This window comes from Embiotoca jacksoni, unplaced genomic scaffold (genome assembly GCF_022577435.1).
Source record: "Embiotoca jacksoni isolate LCO1_2020_lvr unplaced genomic scaffold, fEmbJac1.0.p SCAF_23, whole genome shotgun sequence".
NCBI classification, from domain to species: domain Eukaryota; kingdom Metazoa; phylum Chordata; class Actinopteri; family Embiotocidae; genus Embiotoca; species Embiotoca jacksoni.
In genome coordinates this window covers 7,163,399-7,187,247 of record NW_027185374.1, presented here as the reverse complement: position 1 = coordinate 7,187,247, position 23,849 = coordinate 7,163,399, and the positions used below count along the sequence as shown (strand labels likewise).

The 23,849-nt window shown below is 41.9% G+C and overlaps 1 protein-coding gene across 1 annotated transcript; it reads right to left on the bottom strand.

Annotated features, from left to right (window-relative positions):
- Positions 1–174: 174 nt before the first annotated feature.
- Positions 175–23,287, bottom strand: LOC138203765 (mitogen-activated protein kinase-binding protein 1-like). The gene is made up of 33 exons (XM_069158772.1): positions 23,186–23,287; positions 22,142–22,233; positions 20,132–20,194; positions 19,955–20,012; positions 18,369–18,539; positions 18,072–18,209; positions 17,565–17,747; positions 16,740–16,900; positions 16,322–16,511; positions 15,709–15,852; positions 15,430–15,617; positions 15,257–15,348; positions 14,970–15,095; positions 13,400–13,470; positions 12,013–12,134; positions 11,860–11,935; positions 11,651–11,762; positions 11,449–11,512; positions 11,017–11,127; positions 10,697–10,851; positions 10,435–10,472; positions 9,458–9,658; positions 9,213–9,358; positions 8,911–9,050; positions 7,934–8,128; positions 7,240–7,306; positions 6,462–6,617; positions 5,575–5,738; positions 4,568–5,233; positions 4,377–4,464; positions 4,058–4,140; positions 2,956–3,041; positions 175–1,741 (listed from the first exon to the last, which is right to left on the bottom strand). Exons 1-33 carry the CDS (start codon positions 23,285–23,287, stop codon positions 1,502–1,504), a joined length of 4,689 nt encoding a protein of 1,562 aa, XP_069014873.1. The 3' UTR covers positions 175–1,501.
- Between the last annotated feature and the right edge of the window lie 562 nt (positions 23,288–23,849).

The window sequence follows — 23,849 nt, the reverse complement described above, 5'->3', positions numbered from 1 at the left end:
ATGCTACTGCTACTGTATTTATTGTGTACAATTTTGTCTATATTCTTTCTTTGCTAACTAAGAATTATACATTATATCATGTCTGTAAGCTCAACACTAGGTTTCTGTTAACTGTAGTGATTGTTAAATAAAATTATCAGGAAGAAATACGGTCCAAAATTTTCACTGTTTATTTCTAAAAAAGCAGTGCAACAAGTTGAAATCGTATGACAACAGTACAGAAGAAAAATCTCAGTAAACATTCAAATTAACACAAATGGCCACTAGGAATGAAAACTAGCAAAAATACATGATTTATATTGAGCATTTATAACTGCACCAAAGTTACAGCTACTTTGCAAATAAGAAGATACTAATGGCACACATGAATTACATGACTTATAAAGTTAGTCTAAATATTAGCAGCCAGCATCTTTCCAGCTCCTTCATCTGACACTTACCTCGAAACCCTGTTTGCATTAACATTTGCTCAGCCACTCTGAAGGGCGGACCATCAATAACCGTGTCGATAGTGCGGTGACGTTGAAGTCAAGTATTTTTTTTCTAAATGTAGTTGATGCAGGGGGGGAAGTTACTGTGAATATGGTGGTCAATACTGAGTGGTGAAAGGCTCCTCCAGTAGTTTCAAAATTAATCCGAGGCCCACGCCAGGTAGGACGCAATGACTGGAAACAACTCCCTATGGAGCGTAGGCAAGACCCATACATTCACACCGTGAATTTGGGTCTGGTAATACGAGCGGTTGAGACAACTGGTCAGACTGACAATTAGTATGAACATTCATGGTTTCCAGTAGATTTACTGTTTGGTCAGAGAATTTAAAGATAACATTGAGTGACGGAAATTTACATCTTCCTGTTCCCCAGAGGATGACGTTTTTATATTTTGGACACTTTATGAGTCACTGAGTGTCATCAGTTGGCCAGAATATAAAATTAGATGTTGAGGACAAAATATCTTATTATCCTGATTTAATGCAAACTCCATGAAAATTAGCTAATCCATATTCCCCAAGAGCATAAACCCTTTTTCATAACAAAATAAAATGTTTAGCCCCACAAAAAGCTCTAAAAACAGAAAATGATCAGGATACTGTTTATCCTGTCACTTACTTCATATGCTGTGGGATGATTTACACTGTTTAAACTTGGAAAAAAAAAAACGTAACTAGTAAGTCAGCTACATCTTTCGTTTTTGACTACCTCTGCTCTTCCCGTGACTTCATCATCTTTTTCCCTCAAGAGTCTCTGTTTGTAGCATTGATTCCTGGCTTAAAGTAACAAAATTTGGTCTAAAAAAATTATAGCATAGACAAAGAAGAGCTGTGGCAACTGGAAAATAAGGCAACTTTTTTTTTAACTAACTCTTTTTTAAGTGCATAATACTCAACAAAGTTAAAAAAGAAAAAAGATATTTATGCAAAACAAGTGTGCAATTCACAGTGCTATTGAGTCTGCAGCTCCTCCTAGCGTATAAGCCTAGCAAACATTAGTCCATCTCTTCAGGTCTTGGTATCTAGTTTCCTCTCCACAGACTTGAGCAGCAGCTCAGCGTACTGCTCCAACAGAGCCAGGGCCTTGTCCCCCTCACCTTTTGCCCCTTGGTCCCCTCGGGGCCCCTCACACTGCACGGTCGGGTGAGGCAAAGTATCCAGCTCAGCCTTAATGCTGAACAGGGTGTCTGACAGGATGCTCCTCATCTCTTGCTGTTCTTGACTCGGCTGTTGGCTGCACTGTAGTACCTGTTGTTAATGAACACATAAATATATACATTCATTAAGTCATCTGGGCAGCAAGTGAGAAGCACAGGAAGTCAGATACAGAGTACAGAGAGTCCGTCTGTGTTTTAATCTGTTCATTAAAGTAAAGATAAACTGCCGTGTGTGCTCCAGAAGCATTAACATGAGCTAATATGATATAAAAACACTCGAAAGGGGTCAACACTGAGGATTTTTTATTATTATTGTTGATTTAATTAGTTGGAAAGGATTACCTGATTGTTCATTTTATCTGTCAAAAGAAAAGTATTTATATTTTTTTGATGATATGATATTTGTTCGGGTAATTTTTTTTGTTTTATATCAGCTTCTCCGTAATGCTGTAAGCTCTGTGCATACATGTTTTATGATTATTTTTTTTCTTTAACATCCATTTTTTTAAACTAAAATTGTGATCAGTAGATCCAGTCATAATTTTTGGCGGCATCCACTCAATGACGTTATGATGCAAATGGTTTGTCAGACTTTTATGTCTGTCAGTAACCTTTGGGCAAAAGAACATGCATGATTGTTCGTTCTTACTTGTTTGCTTAGTAGACTAATCTGCTGCAGAGTAACTTAATAGGATTGGCCCCGGTATATATTTTTTTCGGTTTCCATTTCCCAGCATGCCTTGTTCCCTTGAAACTTTTGAGAATGAAACAACAAATAGGTGTACGCGATTGCTTGAAATTATATTTATTTCTAATAAAAGATGCTGTTTTGGAGGAGTGCAATAAAGACAAAGCATACCTGAAATAGGCTTTACCTCAAAACCATACATGCAGACGGTGGGAAGGTGGTATGTACTTATCACCATCAGTTGATATTTTTTCCTAAATTGATCTCTACCAAGACCCATCCCAAAATCATACATGAGCTCTTGACCTCCTAGGAACCAGCTGCACTGGTGTTAGTAAATCCATTTTGCATTTTTGCCTGAGTGAATCTAGACACCTCCCAGTGGGTGGGCAGTTCTTGTGCAGAGAATGAGGTATAATCCTGTCAGTGATGTTGCTCAAATGCGAGGGGTTTTCTGTTTTTCTGTCTTATATTATTGTAATTTGAATTGGACTGTTAGTTTGACCAAAAAAAATCATGTGGTATCTAAACTGTATCTATTCCCCATCGCTCTGTTTTCCCTTCTCTCTTCTTGTAGTTACATTCCCCTCACATGTTCTTGTAACACACTCACTGACCGTAGTGTACAGCATGACGGTTTTCCTCAGACTGCTCTGAAGGTCAGTCACCGCCTGCCTGCAAGTGTCCAAGGTGATCGAATGATCTGATGAGGACGATAAAGAGAAGGACTTTCAAGTATAGCACAGCTTGTGGCACATCAGAGTTTGCACACACATGCACATACAGCACAGCATAAACACACAAACAAACGCTGTTATCGAGCGAAGCAGGCGCACAGCAAGCGTCGAGCAAAAGGTTGAGGAGCATTTAGGAGAAAAGCACTTGGTATGAGAAAAGAAAGTGTAGAAAAAAAAAAAACATGAGGAGGCTGCTGCACAAAGACAGAGAGCAGCAAATGTGTGAGCTGTGAAACTGAGAAAGATGATTTCACAGTTTATATCCTCCAGCAAAACACAACTGTAGGTACAAATGTGGAGTAGATAGCACTTAATGGCATTTATGTTTTTTTGTGTTTTCTAAATTAAATGAAATGTGTTGCTTTTGAGAAGCGGTTATCATGCACAAAACAGCGGGAGGAGAAGTGTGACAAAAAGGATGAAGCCATTGTGAGATTCACCCCAGCATTTTAAATCTATTAGCTACCTATACTTACTGAGCAAGTGAGCAACATGAGGAAAACTGCCATTAAGTACAGCGCTGTACTATATGCCATAGCATAATGTTAAATAATAGACAGCAACGAGGGAGCGTTCATGTGTGCAAATTCACCTGCAATCTCTCTCTTATATAATAATAAACAGTATCTTGTGAGATAACATAAATGTGAAATGTGCAAATCTGATAATCATCCGTTTATATTTTGATATCATAATGGTTCATGTGGAATAACAAGGCTGTTCAAGGAATCTCCTGCTTCTTTAAAGCCACAGAGACCGAAAAGACAAACAGAGCCACTAAATAATATTGCTGCCTTTGAAAAAAAAAAGTCAAAACTTTCTACTCTTCCTTCATCCTTGGACTCACCCTCGTAGTCAGAGTATTGGCAGCAGGAGACAGACAGGGGGACATGAGACAGACAAGCAGACTGACAGACAGGCCGAAAGGCAAAAGATGAGCAGCGATGAAGAGGAGGAACGTTAGCGCTCTGGGAGGCCACACCTGGCTGGGGGCTTGATGTGTGGGCCTGTTCAGGCACCAGAGGGCACTCTTTAGCTGCGGCCACCTGACCTGGCTCCTTGGCACTGGGAATAAATGTCAGAAATGAACAGTTACAGTGCAAGTAGTACTCATCCTGATGTATGAAATGAAGAGATGGGAACAGAAACAATGAACAAATAACAGTGCTACCTTTAAATCTACAACATAAGGCAATTCAAAAAGTATTATTCTGGATAAGACACGTTTATACTTCCTTGTGATGTTATGAAACTTGTCAAAAAATGTAGTTGTAAAGTTGGTAGGTGATGACAAATTTTACCTTTCAGAAACTGATTCCCTTTTCTGCCTCAAACGGAGGGAACATGGCAACAAAGTGTCCAAGCTTGAAGACGTACGCCTGCCTCGCACTGAAAACAACAAGACAAACACAAAATAGCACATGTATTTAACAGTTCAGCTCCTAAGCTGTGTGTGACACATCTTCAGTATAGGGCTGGCTGGCTGTGTAACCTTGTTTAATTCTGAGAGTAGGTGTAACATCACATCCAGCATCTATTACAGGACTAGAGGCCCTCGATGCGCCCCCGGGCCAACTGGAGCTCAGCGTCCCCTCCAGGCAGATGCTGCGTCGAGGGCTCAGAGGCTGCTTCGGGAGCGGGATGCGAGAGGGCAGGACGTTGTGAGCAAAAGGAGTCGGGGAAACTGTTGTTGTAAGATGAGGAGGATTTGGGGAGGGACTGTTTGACAGAGGACATGACAAGAGGGACGATGTTGATGAGGCATGGGAAGGGAAAGTGGTGACTGGAGACGAGACGAGCAGGGGAGTCTCCAGCTCTAGCTCTAGCTCCAGCTCCTCTGATGACCTCCTGCTCTTGGAGAAGTAGGGGGAGCGAGGCGGGGTGCCCATCGGGATGCTGTCAACCAGAGAGGAGGACCGGCTGCTTTTGGCCTTGGAGCTGGCAGTGGGTTTCATGTAGGAGTGCTGGGGCTTGAGTTTGGGGCTCTCCCATGGCAGGGGCGATTGGGGAGATTGGGGAGATTGGGGAGACTGTGGCGACCCAGAGGAGGGTGAGGAAAAGTGGAAAGAAGGTCTGGGAGTGTCATGATCCAGGGAAAGGTGCTGAGGTCTGCTGTGCAGCGCCCATTGGTCACTAGAGGGCACGGGGAAGTCAGGAGCTGGAGAGAGGAAGATAATGACGAGATTACTATGATTTGTTAGAAGAAAATAGAAGTGCATTCAATTATGCATTCCAAATTGTTATGAATTAATTTTGATGACTTCAAAGCAATTACTTCTAGTCACATAAGGGAAAAATACACTTATTAATTTGGTATCTTTCAAAGAAAATGCAGTGTAGGCGATGCTAATTATGTTTAAATACACTCTTAAGGGAGATTAACTGGACCACAATAATGGAATTAATATAATTCATCAAAAAGTCAGATTTAAATATTACAGAAATTACAGCACACATAAACTGTAAGTATTAAATGAACTAAATGATGATGAACCGTACAATCTGTGCCTAAGTTCTGGGCTGAGTGTGATTTGTGTAAACACAACGTTGTGTCCAGCAGCGGTGAAGCTTTGGTTGGAGGGTTGGAAAACCTCCAGAGGTGGGACCTTGAAGTCTTCCTCTTCGGGGGTCTAAGCGTAGGAGGACTGTCTCTCTCTGGAGCCCTGCTGAGATGCAACAGAGCAGCTTTGATATCGCTTCACACATTACAGTCACAGTCACAAAAATGGCAAAAACAAGCTAAAGTAAAATCTCACTTGTGTTGACTCAGGCCTTCGTGATCGTTTTGTGTTTGGGTAAACTACGACAGAGGTTCCCAACCACAATAAATTTCCAAGTACCACTTCCCAAAGCAAATACCCATTTAACTATGCAGTAGCCTCAGAAAGGCTAAAAAAAAAAAAAAACAGCAACGTAAGGACATTCAGTGGCAGCTGAAATGACGATTTTTATTTGGGACTTGGAACAGTTTAATTGTTAAGCCAGGGGTACACAAACCACAGTTTGGAGCAAAATGGCATGACAAAAATAACTCTAATGGAGTTTTATTTTTTAGGTTTAGCTTGTGACTGCTTTTGCTTATCTGCACCCATTTTAACAATCCACAATTAAAAGCACTAGCTTCAAAAAGTGTCCAGGTTGTAAACAGAAATGACTCATAGCCTTGTGTGACATCAGCAAAACCCTGTTTGTCCTAAAATGTTTTGAACTGTATCCTTTTCTTGAAGATATATTCATGTTTTATCATCATTTATTTATTCAAACAGAGTACTTTTGTTTCTTTTTTTAAACTTTTGTATTCATTATTCGTTGATCCAAAACTGCCAAAGCAGCACTTGTCTAAAAATAAAACCCCATTCACTCCTCAGTCTGTGTTTCCCTCTTACTTTTGCCCCTCGGTCCTGCCAGGCGACACCGGGATCTTATCATCTGCGTTTCCGCTCTCTCCATCTCCCATCAAGGGCCGTACTTTTGACACCGGGGGCTTAGAAAAGAGGCTGCCTTGTTCCTTTTCATTCACTTTGACAAACAGAGGCAGCGATCTGCACCGAGAGACATCATTAGAGAAGCAGATAAGTAAAATACACATTTATTCCCTTTTAATGCATTCAAAGGGGATAATATGCTATGAGTTAGAAGAGAAGACTGATACTACTTTTAGGTTTGCAGGTTGAATATGAACCCTCATCCAGCAGCCACTTTGCTGGAGTGTAAACAGGGTGTTTTATACTGCTTACGGCTGACACATCATGTTAGGTAAAGAGCTTTAGAGGTGCTGGTAGGTGCATTTTGTGACCTTTGCATTGAGCAGTTTGACGTGGCTTTATAATTAGCATACAGACGTGACAGTGGAATGAATCTTCTCTTTTAACTATCAGCATATAATTCCTGTATATATCAAACTATATGCAGTGTTTTACAATTAAATGCACATTCATTGTGAAAACCGAAACCAAAAGTTCTGCTTCCACCGATAAAAAAAAAAAAAAATCTCCTCACACATACAAAATTACCCAAAAAGAGCTAACAACGTAATTTTAAACTGACAGCATTGCCGCATCAGGAAGGGTCGCAGATGGTTTAGCAGAGCAGCGTGTGAGAGTCCACATGGGTTTGCAATTAGAGCTGTGAGTCCACATTTGGTCTGAATTTGGTCAGCAATACCTGTTATTATGTCCTCTGGCAAGGAAGCGGGAAGACATGCTGAGCCTCGGGACTCTGCTCTGCTCAGCTGTGGATGGACGGCAAGAAAAAACAAACAAACAAAGAGACAAATCAGATCCAGATCATCAATCAATATCTGTCTGTGTCTGAACCTGCATGTGAGGTCATTTAAAGAAATAGTTAACAGGCAGAGGCTGCACTGAGGGCTTTTATCTAATATTTAATAAATAATTAAATGATAGATCGATCCTTGATAGGTCTTATATCTGTCAGTAGAATTTTAATGGTGCGCTCAGGCAGCTGGGAAGTGGGAAAGTTCAGACTTTTCCAGTTGAAAGGGTTCACATGACAACAACAAAAAGGCAACATGGCAAACCCGAGGGATTCTGCTCTATCTTTCACTACAAACGTTTCCATGTTGAGTGACTTCAGACCGACTTCTCGAAGCTCTCAAAAACCTCAGACTTTCCGAGTGGGAAATTCCCAGTTTGAGAGGCATTCAGTTGATTTTGGAACTTTCCTGCTTCCCAGCTGCTAATGAACACACAATAAGCTACACACAGGAGACTTTGAAGACACTTAAAAGTTAGCCTGGCCCTTAAAGTACAGACGTTATTGTGGTATTAATCATCTCATCCAGCTTTCATCAAGAAATGTACAGTTTCTTTACGTGTGAGTGTTTTTCCTGTCCCACCTGTGCTGCAGCTCTCCGCCAGTGTCTCAAAGTTCTGCTTGAGGAAATCCTCTTGACTGTGGTCGACGGCGGCAGTCACTGTCCTCAGGGCCTCGTCCATACTCGTCCCTGCTACCGCCTGCTCCTCCTCTTCCTCCTTCTCTTCATTCTCCTCGTCAGAGCTGTCCTGACTCAGAGAATCCACATCTGCAGAATCTGAAAGCACAGCGAGGGACAGGTGCAGCTGAGGCACAAGCGTGAAAAAACACCTTTCCAAACTTGACCTTGGTAAATCTACTGCATTACAGCAGGTAGATACCAGGTAATCCTGAACAAATGACCAGCCAGAACACTGGGGCTTATGTGGTAGTATTATCTGACATATTTCTATCAGGTCTGAAACTGAAATGAAATCTTCCTCCGCTGTGTGCTCAAATCCCTCTCTGCGGGTATCTGCTCTGATTTACGTCGAAAAGATATCACGGCTTTCATGGGCATTCTAGCTTTTAATTTTAAATCCTGCACTTGACACACTTTGAGAAGAAATGTAGTTTGAAACAGAAATGTAGACATAAAAATATTGAAATGGAGCACAGAAATGTGACATTAGTCTCTTTACATTTAAGCTCCCTCTGCTTGTTGCACTACCTGTGAGTAACCCCAACTTAAAGCCAAGATGTGGAGAAAGTTTGAAGGATTTTAGCCTTTTAAATGGATAAAATTCCTGAAATTATTTTGAGGTGTTAGTTTTTGTTTGTTCAGAAAAGGTAGAATCTTGTCGCTGTTCTGTGAGTATCACTGCCGAGAGCTAATGTGAGAAATGTTCAAATTGTTCACACAAAAGTGCAAAAATCTTTTTTTTTTTTTTTTTTTTTTGTTCCTTTGTGCTTTCCTTTCAAAAATGTTATTTCTCATATCATCTTCCTCTGTGCATCCCCCTGAATTTATTCCTCTGTCATTAATGTTTTTCGTTCTGTGTCATCAGACTGAGACCTCACCATCCAGGATGCGATCCGGGCTGGACTCCCTGCTGTCGTAGCCCAGAGAGCAAGCACTGTCCGGGCTGCGGCTGTCCTGGCTCTCACTGCGGATCCTTCGCCCTTGCATCCTGCAGTGTTGCTCCTTCACCATGTAATCGCTGATGTATGGAAACAAGAGATGTAGAAGCAATGAGGTGCAGGGGGCAGAAAGAGAGAGAGGGAGAGAGAGAATTACTTAACCAAGAATAGAAAATCTCTTTTGTTCTTTTTCAGTGGTAATGACTTGGCTGAGAGCGTGTGGACTACAGGCAAGGATTTACCTGCCCAGTGGACTTGTGTTGTCCTCATTTTCCTCAGGGTAGAGTACAGCTCCATCCGTCCCCTTCGTGCCCTTGGACGAGTGGGAGGACAGCCAGTCAGCGTGTGGCCAGGGCCGATACCTCCTAGAGCTCTCCTCCAACTGCTGCTGTTGAAAAAAGGAGCGTTGGTGACTTAGCAGTGCAAATACACACACACACACACAAATCTACATCAATCTCTCTCTTGTACATACAATCCTGCATACCGTGGGCTCCTGGAGACTGGACGCGTTCCACCTCTCTCTGTCATGAGGGGGGCAATTGGGTTTTTTCTTGGGGGCAAAGGTCTCCAGTTGCCTCAGGTCCAGCATGGATTTAACCATCTGCTCCAGGGAGCCCATACGATGAGACCAACGCCTTCGAGGACGCTTAGTGGAGTCAGGAACGACCTGGCTGACGACTCCATGCTGGAAAGGAAGGATATGAACTTAAGCTATATATGAAGATATGAGTTCCAGTATATACAAATATTGACCGTTTCTGAGTTGCTTATTTCTGTGAAACTGATTTCCTGCTCTTTAAAGTGAACATGGTAATTTGAAATCATCTATTTTATGTCAGGGGAACAAAAAAATTCAAAAATAATAGGATTGTTATGATTATGTAAAACCATTGACTGTATATAAAAGTGGATGTAGCTTCCGGGTCTTAAAAATAAGGCAGATGCAGAAGTGCTGCGATACCGCCAGGCGCCACTGGAAGGTGGCTCCAAAAAGCCTCCGGCTCCATAGACTCCTATTCAGCTTCTCTCATAAAAGTCTAAGTCAATAAAAAATTATTTAAAAAAAAAAAAAAGTTATCTCAGTTTTGCTTGCTAGAGTCCCTCCTTCTTATCAGTTTTTTGGCATTCCATCTGAAAATAATCCCGTCATTAATTAGAAAATAATCTTGAAAAACTCTGTTTGGGGGGAGGTGGGAAGGGGGGGGGGGCTGTTTGATTGACAGGCCTATGGTGCGGACAGGTTACAGCTATTGGTGGGCGGGACGTAGTATCGGCAGGTTTCCAATGAGATGATGTCAGATTCCCCGCTCGCTTCCCCCCAGCTCACCCAAATATGGTCACTCCAAAACCCGAGCTCAAGGCTCCAATGGGTGACGTCACTGTTGGTTGCCGCTTGAGTAAAACACAAGTCTTTCAAAAGGTTATGTCATTAAAAACGAAAACAGTCTGATAACTACTCACCTTTGTCAGCTCCCACTCCTGTCCTTCATCAGAGCACCCTGTTGCATGAAAGAGCACGATGTTCATTAGAAGCGTGAACATGATTAGAGGACGTAAATGTGTCAGTTTAAATAGTTTTTCAGATTAAGCAGAGACGTCAGGGCAGCAGGGCAGATGGTCATGAACGTGGCTGCTAGAGGATGTTCCTCTACTAGCCCGTACATCTGTTCATGTAAAGAAGCAGTCAGTACTATGTTTGTACTCTTGTGTTAATGATGTATACCTGTGTCCTCCTCTCCATGGCTGCTGTCAGAGGAAGTATTGGTTGTGTTGTCTTCGGGGTCGTTGGCGTCGTCGTTCTCTGCTCTGTCCTCCTCGTACTCGCGGTCGCTGTCAGAGGACAGACCACCCAGAGTAGGAGCACTATACACCTCCCGCCTGAAACAACACAGTGAACCAGTCCAAATGATGAGTATTGTGTGCGTATTAGTGCATCAATACATGTGAAGTGAATACATTTCCGCCAGCTGGGTTCTTTATTATCGTCACTGGGCCCATGAAATGAATGCAAACAATTAGCGGCTGGAAATCGTGCGTGGTCACCTGAGATTGGAGGAATTGCAGGGTGGTGTGTTTGGATTTTGTTGGAGCTGGCAAAGCCTCTGCCTCATGGTGATTGTCAGTTCTGGAGCCAGTCGCCAGACAAAGATACAGCTGGGAGATAAAAGCATTCAAGCATTAAATATTCAAGATTTCATTTCAGCTCGGCTATTGAGGAAACTGTCTGCAAACACATTTCCACAGTCATTTCCTCTAGCTGTGGAGGCTGAAGATCATCTCAATTTGGGTGCTGCCGCCATTCAGGTTTTCTTCTTAATTACTTAAAAAAGGTTCCTGTTTGAATTCAAGAGTATTTCTATCGGTCTGATGTTAAATATATGGTGTTACGTGTGAATTCTTGATATTTTGATGCTGGACTTTCTCTGCTACACTTCCCAAATTGTGACCACACATCATAGACTGTATGTTTCTCACCTGTCTCCTGATACAGAAATCAAATGCTTGCAGTCATTGGTAAACTTCATCCCAGTGACAATTTCTGTAACACAAAAATATGGCTTGTTGTTTCTATTATGTTCCCTGGTAACGTTCCCCCGCTGCAATAAAAGGGTAATTTATCCACAGCTCAGTCTGGCTACATAAACATGATGTGAGGTGGGGGTTTCGGTTCTGTTACCAGAGTGTCCAAACATTGTGGCGACACACTCCCCGGTGTAGAAGTCAAAGATACTGATGTTTTTATCGGAGCAGCTGGTGGCCACATATTGACCCGAAGGATCGATCTGAACCTGCAGCACCAAATACAAAAATAGTTCTGTGGTTCATGAACTGTATTTATAGAAAGGAAATGGCTTCTGGAGTACTGAGAGTGGAGGGAAATCTTACCCGGAGCAGACTGCCATCTTCACTCAATGATCCTTTGTAAATTTTCTTCTGTTTGCCACTGCTGATGTTAAAAATCCTGCAATTTATTTGAAAGAATTAGCTTCTTTAACCTCGTAGACCTTTAAAAACACACTCGCATGACCACACACTCACCTGATGCAGCGGTCCTGACAGGCAACAGCAGTATACTTGCAGGTGGCGTCAACACCCATGTCATACAGCGTGGTCTTCCTCACCAAGTGGTGAGAGCGCCGGAACTCTGTTCCTCTGTCAGACTGGGAAACAAAAAGAAACACCATCAGGTCTGTGCAAAGTAAGACACTCCAAGCTTTAGCATAAGACAGAAAGGTACTAACTTAATTTACCTCAGCTTTATTTGTGTAGCACCTTTCATAAAACAAAGCATCCCAAAGTGTTTCACAGAGCAAGATAAAAAAAAAAAAAAGGGAACTTAAAAATACAATAAAAACAAAGAAAAAAAACTATGCAAATTTAAAACAATGATTAGCTGTAGCTTACATAAAATATAAGAAGAAAAGTAGTTGCCTGCGTTAACGTTTGGTGGAATAAATATGCTTGGCAAAGTCCGAATTTGAGTTACAATAAGTCAAATCATTTTTGAAATTCAGACCACAAAAAAATCTGGGTTTGTGCATCATAATTGTCAGAAAAGAAGGCAATTACAATTGATTTAGTGTCCTTGGAAACGTAGCGCATGATAAAAAGACAGCACAGAAGACGCTCATTTCTGCTGTCGGAGCACAAACCTGTCACAACAAGTTTTTGAAACGACCACTCCATGAAAGTCTGGCGGCTGAGGAGAAGTTTTACTCAAGACTAACAAGCCATTGTTTATTGTGCTCCACAAAATGTAATGTTGTGAGTCATAGTGGTGGCGGAATCATGTCTAAAGTTTCAGAAGAATGTTGTAACTTATGCAGCTCTGATTGAGCACAAAACTGCCCCACTAACCCAGAAGCAATCCAAGAGAACGGAATGAAGCACAAGGCCTCCTTTATTTTGAATTTAGTTATACAATTTGCAGTTCAAATGCTCCTGTGGTTCAAGCTGCAGAATCGTATCCACAAACAGATTGTTATATCGATTGTGGTGCTGCACAGCGTGTCCTTAATCGGAGGAATTTAGCTACTCGTGGCGTCTTTATGGCCAGAAAGAATTGTGAGAACTGTTTGTGTAAACTTTTTGGTGAAGCATATAATTGTGGTTTAATCATATATCTATTCTAGAACTAGTTTTATAACTTTTTGTCATGTAATTATTGGTTATTTAAAAGAATACTGTTAATTAGTGTTTTTTTAGAGTTGCTTGTAAATAGATGTCTTGCTGTAACTTTGGACAGAGCCAGGCTAGCTGCTCCCTGTTTCTCGTCTTTTTAATAAGCTAATTATCTCCTGCCTTCAGCTTCATATTTAGCAAGCAGTATATAACGTTATTGTACAGTCATGTATGTTTATTGATAATCCACAACATGTTTGATGAAAGGTTGGAATTGACAGACTGAATCTGGTTCGGATGTTACCTTGTGTGCAGTGTGGAAATAGATGCTCTTGTCTGCCCCACAGCTGATCATCCTCACCTTGTTGTCATTGGCTAAAGAACAGAAAAACGGATTATTTAATCATCATTAATTCAATCAGAGTTCAAAAACAAATAAAGGCCTGTACACAACACAGACATCCAACTGTTTGTTGTTTAAAGAATTCACAATCATTGGAGAAGTTTCAAGACCAGAGGTGGGCAACATGTTTTTTTCAGAGGGCCATACTGAGTTGGATAAAGTAAGCAAAGGGATGCACAATAGACAATTTAATTGAAATTAATATTACTGAATAATGATCAACTTCATGAATTTGGTAGGTTGCTTTACAACAGGCTATTCAGCCTAGAAGGGAGGGGCCTTGCTTCAAAAAAACTATTTTTTACAGATGCATGTGTCAATGTGCTGACTCTGATTGCATAAAACAGTCCACTATGCAGTTTTAATTTTCCTTCATCATGCCTATTGTCCAATATGCACCACTGCCTAGGTCAATGATGAAACATTGCATTGTGTCAAATATGGACTTATTGCAGATTGTTTTACTTTTATAAAAATTTTGCTTTTACAATTAATTCCAGATCAGACCAAAGATTTGTGGCGATAAAAATCGGTGTTAGAACATTGCAGGGAAAGGTTGCAGTGTGAATCGGCCCGTCTCAGCTCGACTCCAGCCAGTTGGCAGTGTCGCCTGGGACTCAGCTTGGTAGGACGTAAAGCACATCACCTGTTTCAACAGCCAATCAGCTCATAGCAAAGTCAGCTGGTCACAGTTACAAACTGTCAGCTGATCGAAATAGCAAAGTTTTGGACGGAGGAAAGAGAAGATCACGTCATCGGTGTATTTTAGAAACAGCCATGTCTGTATGACATGCTGCAAGTAATTCACCATCCCCATCCTCATTCATGTTTTAAGATGCTACAAATTGTATCCAGCTGTAATAAAGCCTGAAAAGCAGGCAGTTAAAACAGAACTACAGAGACTTGTTGCTATGGAAATAATACACCATTTTGTTTAGTTGCTTTGTCCTAAACTGGCACTTCCTGCATCAATGCACCCTCTATTGGAATTAAGGTAAATAGCAGTACAGACATATTGAAGTCAATCATCTCAAGATTCATTAACATATTACTGCTTTTTCTTCATTTTTCAGGGATCGTTTTAATTTCCTATGAGGACGTTACGGGCCTCATTGAGATGGTCCACGGCCTAGTTCGGGGCCACAGACCGTAATTTGCCCACGTTTTGCTAGAAACAGTATTTTAGCGCAGCTTCACAAGTCATAAACTAAATTCATCCAAATTTTAAATGAGAGATGGTAATTGATGCCAATATGTTTGTTAAAAGAGAGACAACAAAGTGCAACAGAAAAGGCTTTGCTCAAACAAACAAAACTCCACCTGACTACACATGTAGTTGTCATTTATTATTTAAACAAGCAGTGCTGCAAGCGACATAAAAGAGGGACTTTGTGTGGGACTGAGTGGAGATGAAAGCGAGGATTTAGAGAAGATTAGCCGTCAGATGTTGACAGTGTCTCAAGTGGCTCACCAGCAAATCGGACGGCTGTTATAGATGATGAGTGTTCGTCAAGTGTCTGCACCAGACTGTAGTCGTCTCCTGCATCCAAGACGTGGATCAGACGATCCCTGCTAGCTGTGGCCAGCAGCTTCAGGCCTGACAGTGATAAGTTCACATAATCACTTATTGCACACACAGCCAACACACAAATATTCCCCAAGTGTGCCATAATTATAGTCAATAACCCTGTGTCACACACACACACACACACACACACACACACACACACACACACACACACACACACACACACTGACCTGTTTCTGGTTTACTGTATTCAAGACAGAGGATCTCAGCATCATGAGCTTCCACCTTCAGAATCTCCACCATGCTGCCGAGGTCATGAATCCTGTAAAATATTAATACATATTTTTCAGATGGAGGTCACATCAGCCAATCATCAGTCTCCATTTTTGTCTTCTCGTCATACCTCAGTATCCCGTTGCGATCTCCAGATGCCAGGTGTTTGCCATCTGGACTGACACAGATGGTCCTGATGCCTATCCTCAATTCTGCTGTCTGTCCATCCCCTGCTTTGTCCGCACTCACATTTATTACACAATCAGGGTCCAGCAAGACACTGGTGTTTCTGTCTATGTAGATCACATTCAAGAGATCCTGCAAAGCAACAATGGACAGAGAAATAATCCATCAGGGGAAAGTTTTACACTCGAAAGGTCGACATTTGAAATGTGGCGTCCACACTCACACTGCTGAGGATGTTCGGAGAATGAGCATGAGCTTGCGTCCAGTCGTCCATGTGCCACAGTCTCATGGTGTTGTCAGCTGAACAGGTGAGGAACACACCTGATGACAGACCAGCAACCGATTCTCCAGGAACATCTGGAAACATCTGAGGATAGAAGGAGGAGGGTTTGGGGGAATGTTAATTACATTATGCTGAACAGTATGGATTTATGAAATACCTATCTTGTAGCGAGAATTTACATTCCCTACAGGCCATGAGCAGTAATCCATAGCTTTGGCCTTGGGACTGGATGTGAAAATGGCTATTGTAAGTTGCAAAGCTTTGTCTAGGATGCAGTTTTACAAAGCAGTACGCATTGCATATTGCATGCTGATACACAGGAGTAAGAGTATAATAAAAAACATAAAGCTCAGTCCATGTGATAATCAATAGGAGAATATAAAAATAATATCTATTAGCGTGTCCCAAATTGTCCCCCGATGTAACCTAATCTCTGACCAACATCTGATCTACTGTGTTGTTAACTCCTTGCTGACCTGTGAGCTGATTTAAAACACAATCACAGTTCTTAAAAAGAGGTGTTTCACATTCACTTCCTCCTGCCAGCATTTACCTCCAGGTCCCACACACAGGAAGCGTGAAAGAGGGCGGAGTGCACCTTCCCCACCCTGTGCACATCTCTCACATCCCATACATACAGACTGTGGTCATTATACACGCAGCTGAGCCAGCGGCTGACGGGGTCGTAGGTGACAGCGATGGCGTCTGGGTAACGGGCATCTGCCTTGGTGTAAAATAGATGGCTGTGTGGAGAAAAAGTAGGAACACGTTTGTAAAAGTCACGGATTAGCAGCAGATGTTTTCATAAAAATAGTAACACATGTTAACTCAAGCTTCCCTCTCATTTAGGGGAGATTTAGCCTGTGAATTGGTGCCACTTGAGACGTGAAGCTCTATAAATAGAGCTCACTTGATCCTGCAGTGGATCGCTGCCAAGAAAAAGTCTGCATCACTCCTGAGCTCTTCCTCACCTGGGTTGAGTGACGGCGGAGACGTCAGAGCCGAGGGGGTGCGGCCGCGGCAGCGTGCAGACAAAGTGCAGGTCGACGGGGCTGAAGCCTCGCACCGTTCCATCAGCGCAGCCGCAGAAGATCATATCGTCAGACAGAGACAGCGACTGGGCCACGCCAGTCTGCAGGGCGGCACACGATACAACAGCTCATTTCACAGCTCTGTAATTTACAGATGAACTGTCTGGAGCAGGAGGATCTGTCTATGATCAAGTAATGGTAAACAGAAACATGCTTCTAATAAACTAATAATAAGTTCTACTTACATTCACAAACTATATTCACTTATATTCATTTGAAGTCTAAAAAATTTGCCATTTTGACCCCTGCAAGTAACATCTATTACAACATAGTTGAGGTGAGGCCACAGGAGTCCTGCCCAAAGGTTACGGAGGTATATAAATGCGTCCTCATTGGAATACTTCCAGACACATCCTGTTCTTGTCCTTACAACTAATGCTTCTTTGATCCTCTAGCAGAAGGCAGGAGCAGGACAGAGACACCTTGCTCTTGGCCTCATGATTAAACACCACAGCTGGATACCAACCTGAAAGCGTTACCGGCTATACTACACTCAATAATGGCTCAGTCAAAGGGTTTGAATGAACTGATTCATCAAAATCAGACGAGTCTTGTATGTTAGCTCAGATAGATGACATTTAGTTTAATTGAACACAGCCCTACCCGTATCCTTTTTATTCAAATATGGTAAAATAATTCATAGGATTAACAGTAGTGGTACCCTTTCCACCCCGTCACTGTTGGACACATTCTCCTGTCACTCACCCGTAGGTCCACCCACTTGTCGAGCATCCTCTTGCTGTTAAACTCGCACAGCAGGCCAGAGGAAGTGATGCAGAAGGTGGAGTCAGATTGAGAACCCCGGCCGCAAGCCACATCACAGAAGAAGTTGTTCCTCAGCTCTCCCAGCAGCCCGGAGCGGCCCAGCAGAGGCACAGGATCACTGGCCTAAATTCCACAGAGGAGCGAGGGTTAGCTGATAAAACTCACACTCAAGTAGTTGGAGCACAATACTTCAAATGTGTGCATGTATGTTGCTGTGAATTTCTTTATTTTTCACTGACTTGAAATAAATTATTTGTTTTAAAATTATGTCAGAAATTATTCACTGAACAGTTTTGAATTAGTGAAAACAACCACAATGAAGACACAGCAATAAAAGACATAGTCGCTTGGACAGTTTTCAAGGTAATGAAAATGTTTTATACTGTGTGGCAGAAAAAGGATTCTTCTGAAGGTAGAAAAAAGAACTCCAACATTATCTTTTAATACCTTGTTGGCTTTGCAGTGGTCCAGATACCAGAACTTGACGTGTCTGTTCCCCACAGTTACAAAATAGGAGCTGTCTTCGGAGAAGGACACACCTGTCACCTTACTGGACACCTTGTTAGCTGCCACTACAACATCTTTCTGCAAGAGAACAATAAAACAACGGAGTTTGATGAGAAGATTGACACTTTGAAACAGCTGGAGAAATAAACACTGCTGTATCTAGTGTTGCCATGGCAAAGGAGGAACATCAACCCTGGCGAGTAGAACCTACTATAAAACCGTTAAAGTGAGACAAACCTTCCATGCCCAGACGTTGACCATCATGTCGTGCTGGTTCCCCACACTGACTATGTATTTGCTGTTGGGGGAGAAAGCCACACAGGAGATGCCATATTTGTGCTTCTGGATCTCCGCCACCTGCCTTCGTTCTGCCACGTCCCACAGTTTCACCGCTGGGAGGTGACCGCTCTGGGGAAAAGGAACAAGGGATGTGTAGGGGGGATTAAAGGTTGTGACAAGGTTAATTGAAAGAAAATAGTTGATTGTTATTACAGAAAGTGTATATTCTTATGTGAATGCACTAGAGCGTGTTGTTGTTTTTTTTTTGTCTCTGGTCTGGAAGTCCACTGGAACAGGCTACATACAGCGCAGTAGTCACCTGTCAATCCGGTCGATCCGACTCTCTAAGAGATTATCCTCTCTGTCCTCTGACACTATGCAGTTACTTGCCCCTTGACCTGCTCACATTATTCCCTCCTCAGGATCAAAAGGTCAGCTATATTATAATGTAGTCTCTTATTATAATATGGTAGAAGGACCTTTCAAAGGTCACTGTTAATAGGTCCGAGGACAGGCAGCCTGAAGGACGCTGCAAATGGATGACATTCAGCAAAAGACAGAGCTGCATACAAAGGATACAGACACAAGAAAGACAAAAAAGGGAGCAGGCCTATATGTAAATTAGCCACTGTTTGATGAATGAGTGCCTCTGTGTGGAAAAATGTTCTTATCAGATCATTCACTCAGGAATATCTCCTTCTCCTCTTTAAAGGTAATCCTCTAACGGCGCTGTGATTGCTCTCAGCTTTAATCACAGCAGGTAAAAAGAGAACTTTAATATTTCTGGGAGCTGACTGTAATTTTAATCAGCTAAGGAGGCTGACATGTGAATTTGTAGATCTAATGTTTCACTATAAATCTGTTGTGATCTGCAATCAGCTTCATGAAACGTAGTATTTAAGGTGCAAAAGATTTGGTATTTGGTCCCGTTTAAACGGCAGAAGAACGTCCTATCCTCTGTGGATTTGGTCTTTTGAACTTTGGTCTCTGCCGTCATGGCAACTCCTGCGTGCCCATCCACTCACACAGAGAAGTCTTTAATCGGCTTTGATTGGCTGGTGAGGATTAAGATCGTGTGTTGTGTTGAGGCCTGTGTCGTAACTACAACAAAACTGAGAAAAGACGCTTCACTGAAAAGACATGTTACACTGTGACGTGACAAAACTCGGTGAATGTACAACAGGCTGAAAACACACAGAGACCTCAGGATCACTGTTAAGTAATTGCCGTTCTGCAGCAGGCCTCTAACCCGCTGGGATATTTTCAGTAAAACATGCTGATCTGTCTTATACTGTGCATAACTTGGGAGGATCTAATTCACTAAATACTGCAGTAAAGATGTAAATCTAATCATCACAAACACTAATCCTACTGAAATATGAACCTGATAAACTAAACTGAATCCTGGGAAGAATATGACATTGTGAGAATGAATGTAAGTACGTTTGAATAGACATGACAAGCTGCAAAGAGCAATGAAGAAAATGTTGCATTTATGTAAAAAGGTGTTAACAGCAAAGACAATGATGAGAAAACGGACTCACCTCTCCTGTCACCAGGTACTTGCCATCAGGGGAGAAGGACAGAGCTGTGATGGCTTTTCTGTGAAAGTGACAGAGACAGAATAAACTCTCAGTGTGACTCGTGTCCCAGCTGATTGGTTATTTTGACAGTTTAACTTTGTTCTGTTTAAATGGAGAATACATTTGTGTACGACTCACCTTGAAGTGTTGATAATGTGGTACTGCCTGTTCTTTTTGGGATTTAGCAGGACCACCACACACCTGCATCAGGAAAGGAAAAAAAAAATACAATAACAAACATTATAACTAAAAATATATACAGTATACTGCATTCCTTGTAGTGAGGTAACAATTTGGTGTAAGTGGAACATCTCTATTGTGGTATTTTTGAATTGATATGTGGTATGTGTTTGCAATAAATACACCAAAATAACATATTCATCTCTAATTTCACAGTGCATGCTTGTAGCATATCTTGTAGTACTAATGCTTACTAATTACATGTTATCACCTTATAAACATATAAACTGTGATATACCACATGAATCCATTTGCCTGATATCTCTGTTGATGCATAATTAACTTCATACCTTCCAGATGATTACACCTAAAGGTACAAAAACACTCTAATCATTCATAGATGTAATCCCCGGGGATACATTTCATGATTATTATTTTTTTTTAATCAAATATTAAATTAAAAACTTTTGTGAACTTAATAAATCAAAAAAATGATTCAACATTTTAAAGGAATAATTGAACGTTTTCAGAAATACATATTTATTATGCTTTCTTGTTGGATGAACAACCAGATACCACTCTCATTTCTGTGTGCTAAATATGAAGCTCGTCGGTGAGTGTAAGCGCAAATAAACAAAGAACATATTGCATGTTAATTTCTGAACTTTGGAGGTGCTGTTGACTGATTTTTTTTTTTTAACTTCTGAAACAAAGCTATCTTAGCTGCTAACCACCCTGCAGCTATGCTAAGCTAACCGGCTCATGATGGTAGCTTCCAAGAGTGGCATCACTCACTCTCTTATTCTTGCCAAGAAAGTAAACGACTATCTTCCAAAATACAGAACTATTATTTTACTAAGGAAACACTGCAAAAAGAATGAAAAAGAATGCAAATTGCATGAAAAAAAATAAAATAAATGAACTGAATTAAATATAGCTTTAGTCATTGTTCATACCAGTCTCTTAACTGGTGATTGTAATGAGTCGTCTTGGATGTTTTGCCTACCCATACTTATTCATCTTTTTGAATGCAGTTATTCTTTTCCATATTCAAATAACCTGGGTATAGCCCATTGTTTCCTGGTAATAAAACATCCTCTTTACACCATGTTCATGAGCAGCTCACAGATCGACGCTCCACCTGTTACTGAACCAGTTCTTGGGTTCGGTGCCAGGAAACAGCATTCCTGCTACCACAGCTCGCACAGATTTAAAACGAGACGGCAGCTGGATTGCCAGACTGTGCAGTTTAGGAAGTGAGCTTTGTAAAATGGCAAGCAGAACCAGAAACACACACACACACACACACACACACACACGCACACGCACACACACACACACACGCACACACACACACACACTCGACCTGCTGTAACAATATTATAAACAGCTCTAATTCTCCTGTTTTTTTTCCTCCAGCCGTTGGCCTTCTTAGTATTAATACAGCTTCGTCAGATGATTTGACAGCAACACAAAAGAAATGCAAGCGCGCTGATTGTTTTAGACAGGACCCCCCCCCCCCCGTGCTTGTTTTTAAACTCTGCTTTTGACCCTAGCGGAGCTCTGTCTCTTGAGGCCCTCAGCATCCCCACTGTAGTCCTCCAACCTGCAGCTCACATGTCTCATTTTTATATTATACACTACGTTAACACAGGCAGTGTCACTGTCTACACTGAATTAATAACACCACACAACACTCTTTAAATCACGGTATCACTGAAGGAGTCAAAGAAAGCGGAGGATGGGATAAAATAAAAATACATCTTTCGGAGTCTCTGATGAGAAAGCCCACAGAGCTCTCTTCCTCAGCTCCTTTGAGATGGCACAGAGATAACACACACACACAGAAAAGTGCACATTGAACTGCATGAGGTAGATGTGATAAGGAAGCTGGGAGTGCGCCGAGTGCTGATAAGTCAAAGGTCAGAAGCTGAGATAATGATGCATAAACGGTCGCTCTCCTCTTACCCTGCAGGATAGGCCACGAGTCCAGATCGGGGGTCGCAGGTCAGACCGCTGTTTCCTGAAGCGGTGATGCCCAACACCTTCTCCAAAGTCACCTGTAGCCATTTTGTTTGAAACGTTCCGTCACAGTGAGCGGGGACACTTTATAGACACTAAAATGAACCATCTCCCTGTAATGGGATGATTCAGAGTTGTGACAGGAGCAAGATCTAAAATAATATTATAAATGAGACAGCAAAGAAACGTATTGTCTCCATAATAAACAGACTCTTTTGCTGCTGATGTCAAGCAACAAATTGAAACAAAAATATATTACAAATATTGTTGTCATTTTATATTTTGGATGTAAAAAAAAAAAATTAAAAAAAAAAAGATCTCGAAGCTCAGGTCTAACCTAATAACCAAACAGAGGAAGTGGCAGCTGGCTTGGTGAGTCCTGCAGCCTGCCTGTCTGTCTTGGGATTTATAAAGCAGCTGCTGGTATCATTGATTATTCTGGAGTAACATAATGTACCTGAGTCTATGGTGTCCTACTAACACACATGCACGCAGAACAATTAAAGCAGAGGCTGGCAGGCAAGCAAATTAGAAACACTCTGACTTGCCTAAAGAGTGTCTGGGTTTAAGATTGTTAATGGTTAAGAGATGCATTATAAGACATTAGTTGAAACAACGATTTACAATAATGTAGTTATTAACACCAGCAATCAAGTCATACTTGCTTAACACAGTTGTTAATAAATTTCCAGTCCAAACATTTTTTTCAGATTTGTTTTTTGTTTTTTTCATAAACTGGCCACTCAGAGGAAGGTGTTCTCATTAAGGGATTACACATGACCTATACAATTTTAGTAAATTATATTTTTCTCTTCTCTAGCAGCACAAAAGTTGTACTGTACCGTTTGCATTTTGTTTGCAAAATATAGTAGATTACTTCTGCACCGTAGTTAATGGACCCGCAGCATTAGGTTAGGACTGGTGCAGGTCACTTAATTTACTCAAACACACCAAAGACGTACTTCCGAGGACTTGTTCCCGGGTTCGTACCTTCCTGGTGAGACTGTCTCTGGCGGGCTTCTTTTTCCTGATCGACGGAGAACGCAGCAAATTCCTGATGCGACTTTTAATGGTGAATCCATCGCCAGGCATGTTGCCGGCAGCCTCGTGGCTTCTGCTCGGAGGACTGCAGAAGCGTCCCAACTGTTGACAAGCCACCCCAACACAGCCGAGTGGCACGCGAGCCCGCAGAAGTGAACGAGCGCCCGCAGGGATCCTTCTCCCGCCACTAAAAAAAAACCAAAACAAAAAAAAACCCTCCTCCAGAGAGACAAACTAGCAGACCCTTACAAAGTCAGACGGCGCTCCCGCTGCTGCCGGGACATGCGGACACTAATCTCCCGAGTGGGTTTACTGTTCTCGTGTGAGTGGCCTCCTGTCGCTCTGCGTCCGGCACTTTCTGCTGCCGCTTCTTTCCGCTGCTGGACTGATGTCGCTTCGCCCCAACGACTGCGTGGAGGAAAGCCGCTGCTCAGCTGTTTGTGCCCCCCACCCCCCAGTGTGCCTCTGTGACATCACTAGTTTAATCTGAATCTGCACCGGTCCCATGATTATATCAATGATTGCTTTTGTTGCTTTTGTGTGATTTAATAGGATTAGAGAGAAAGACCGTGGCCAATCCAACAGCTGAGTGGCGGATGCTTGGGTGCCACAG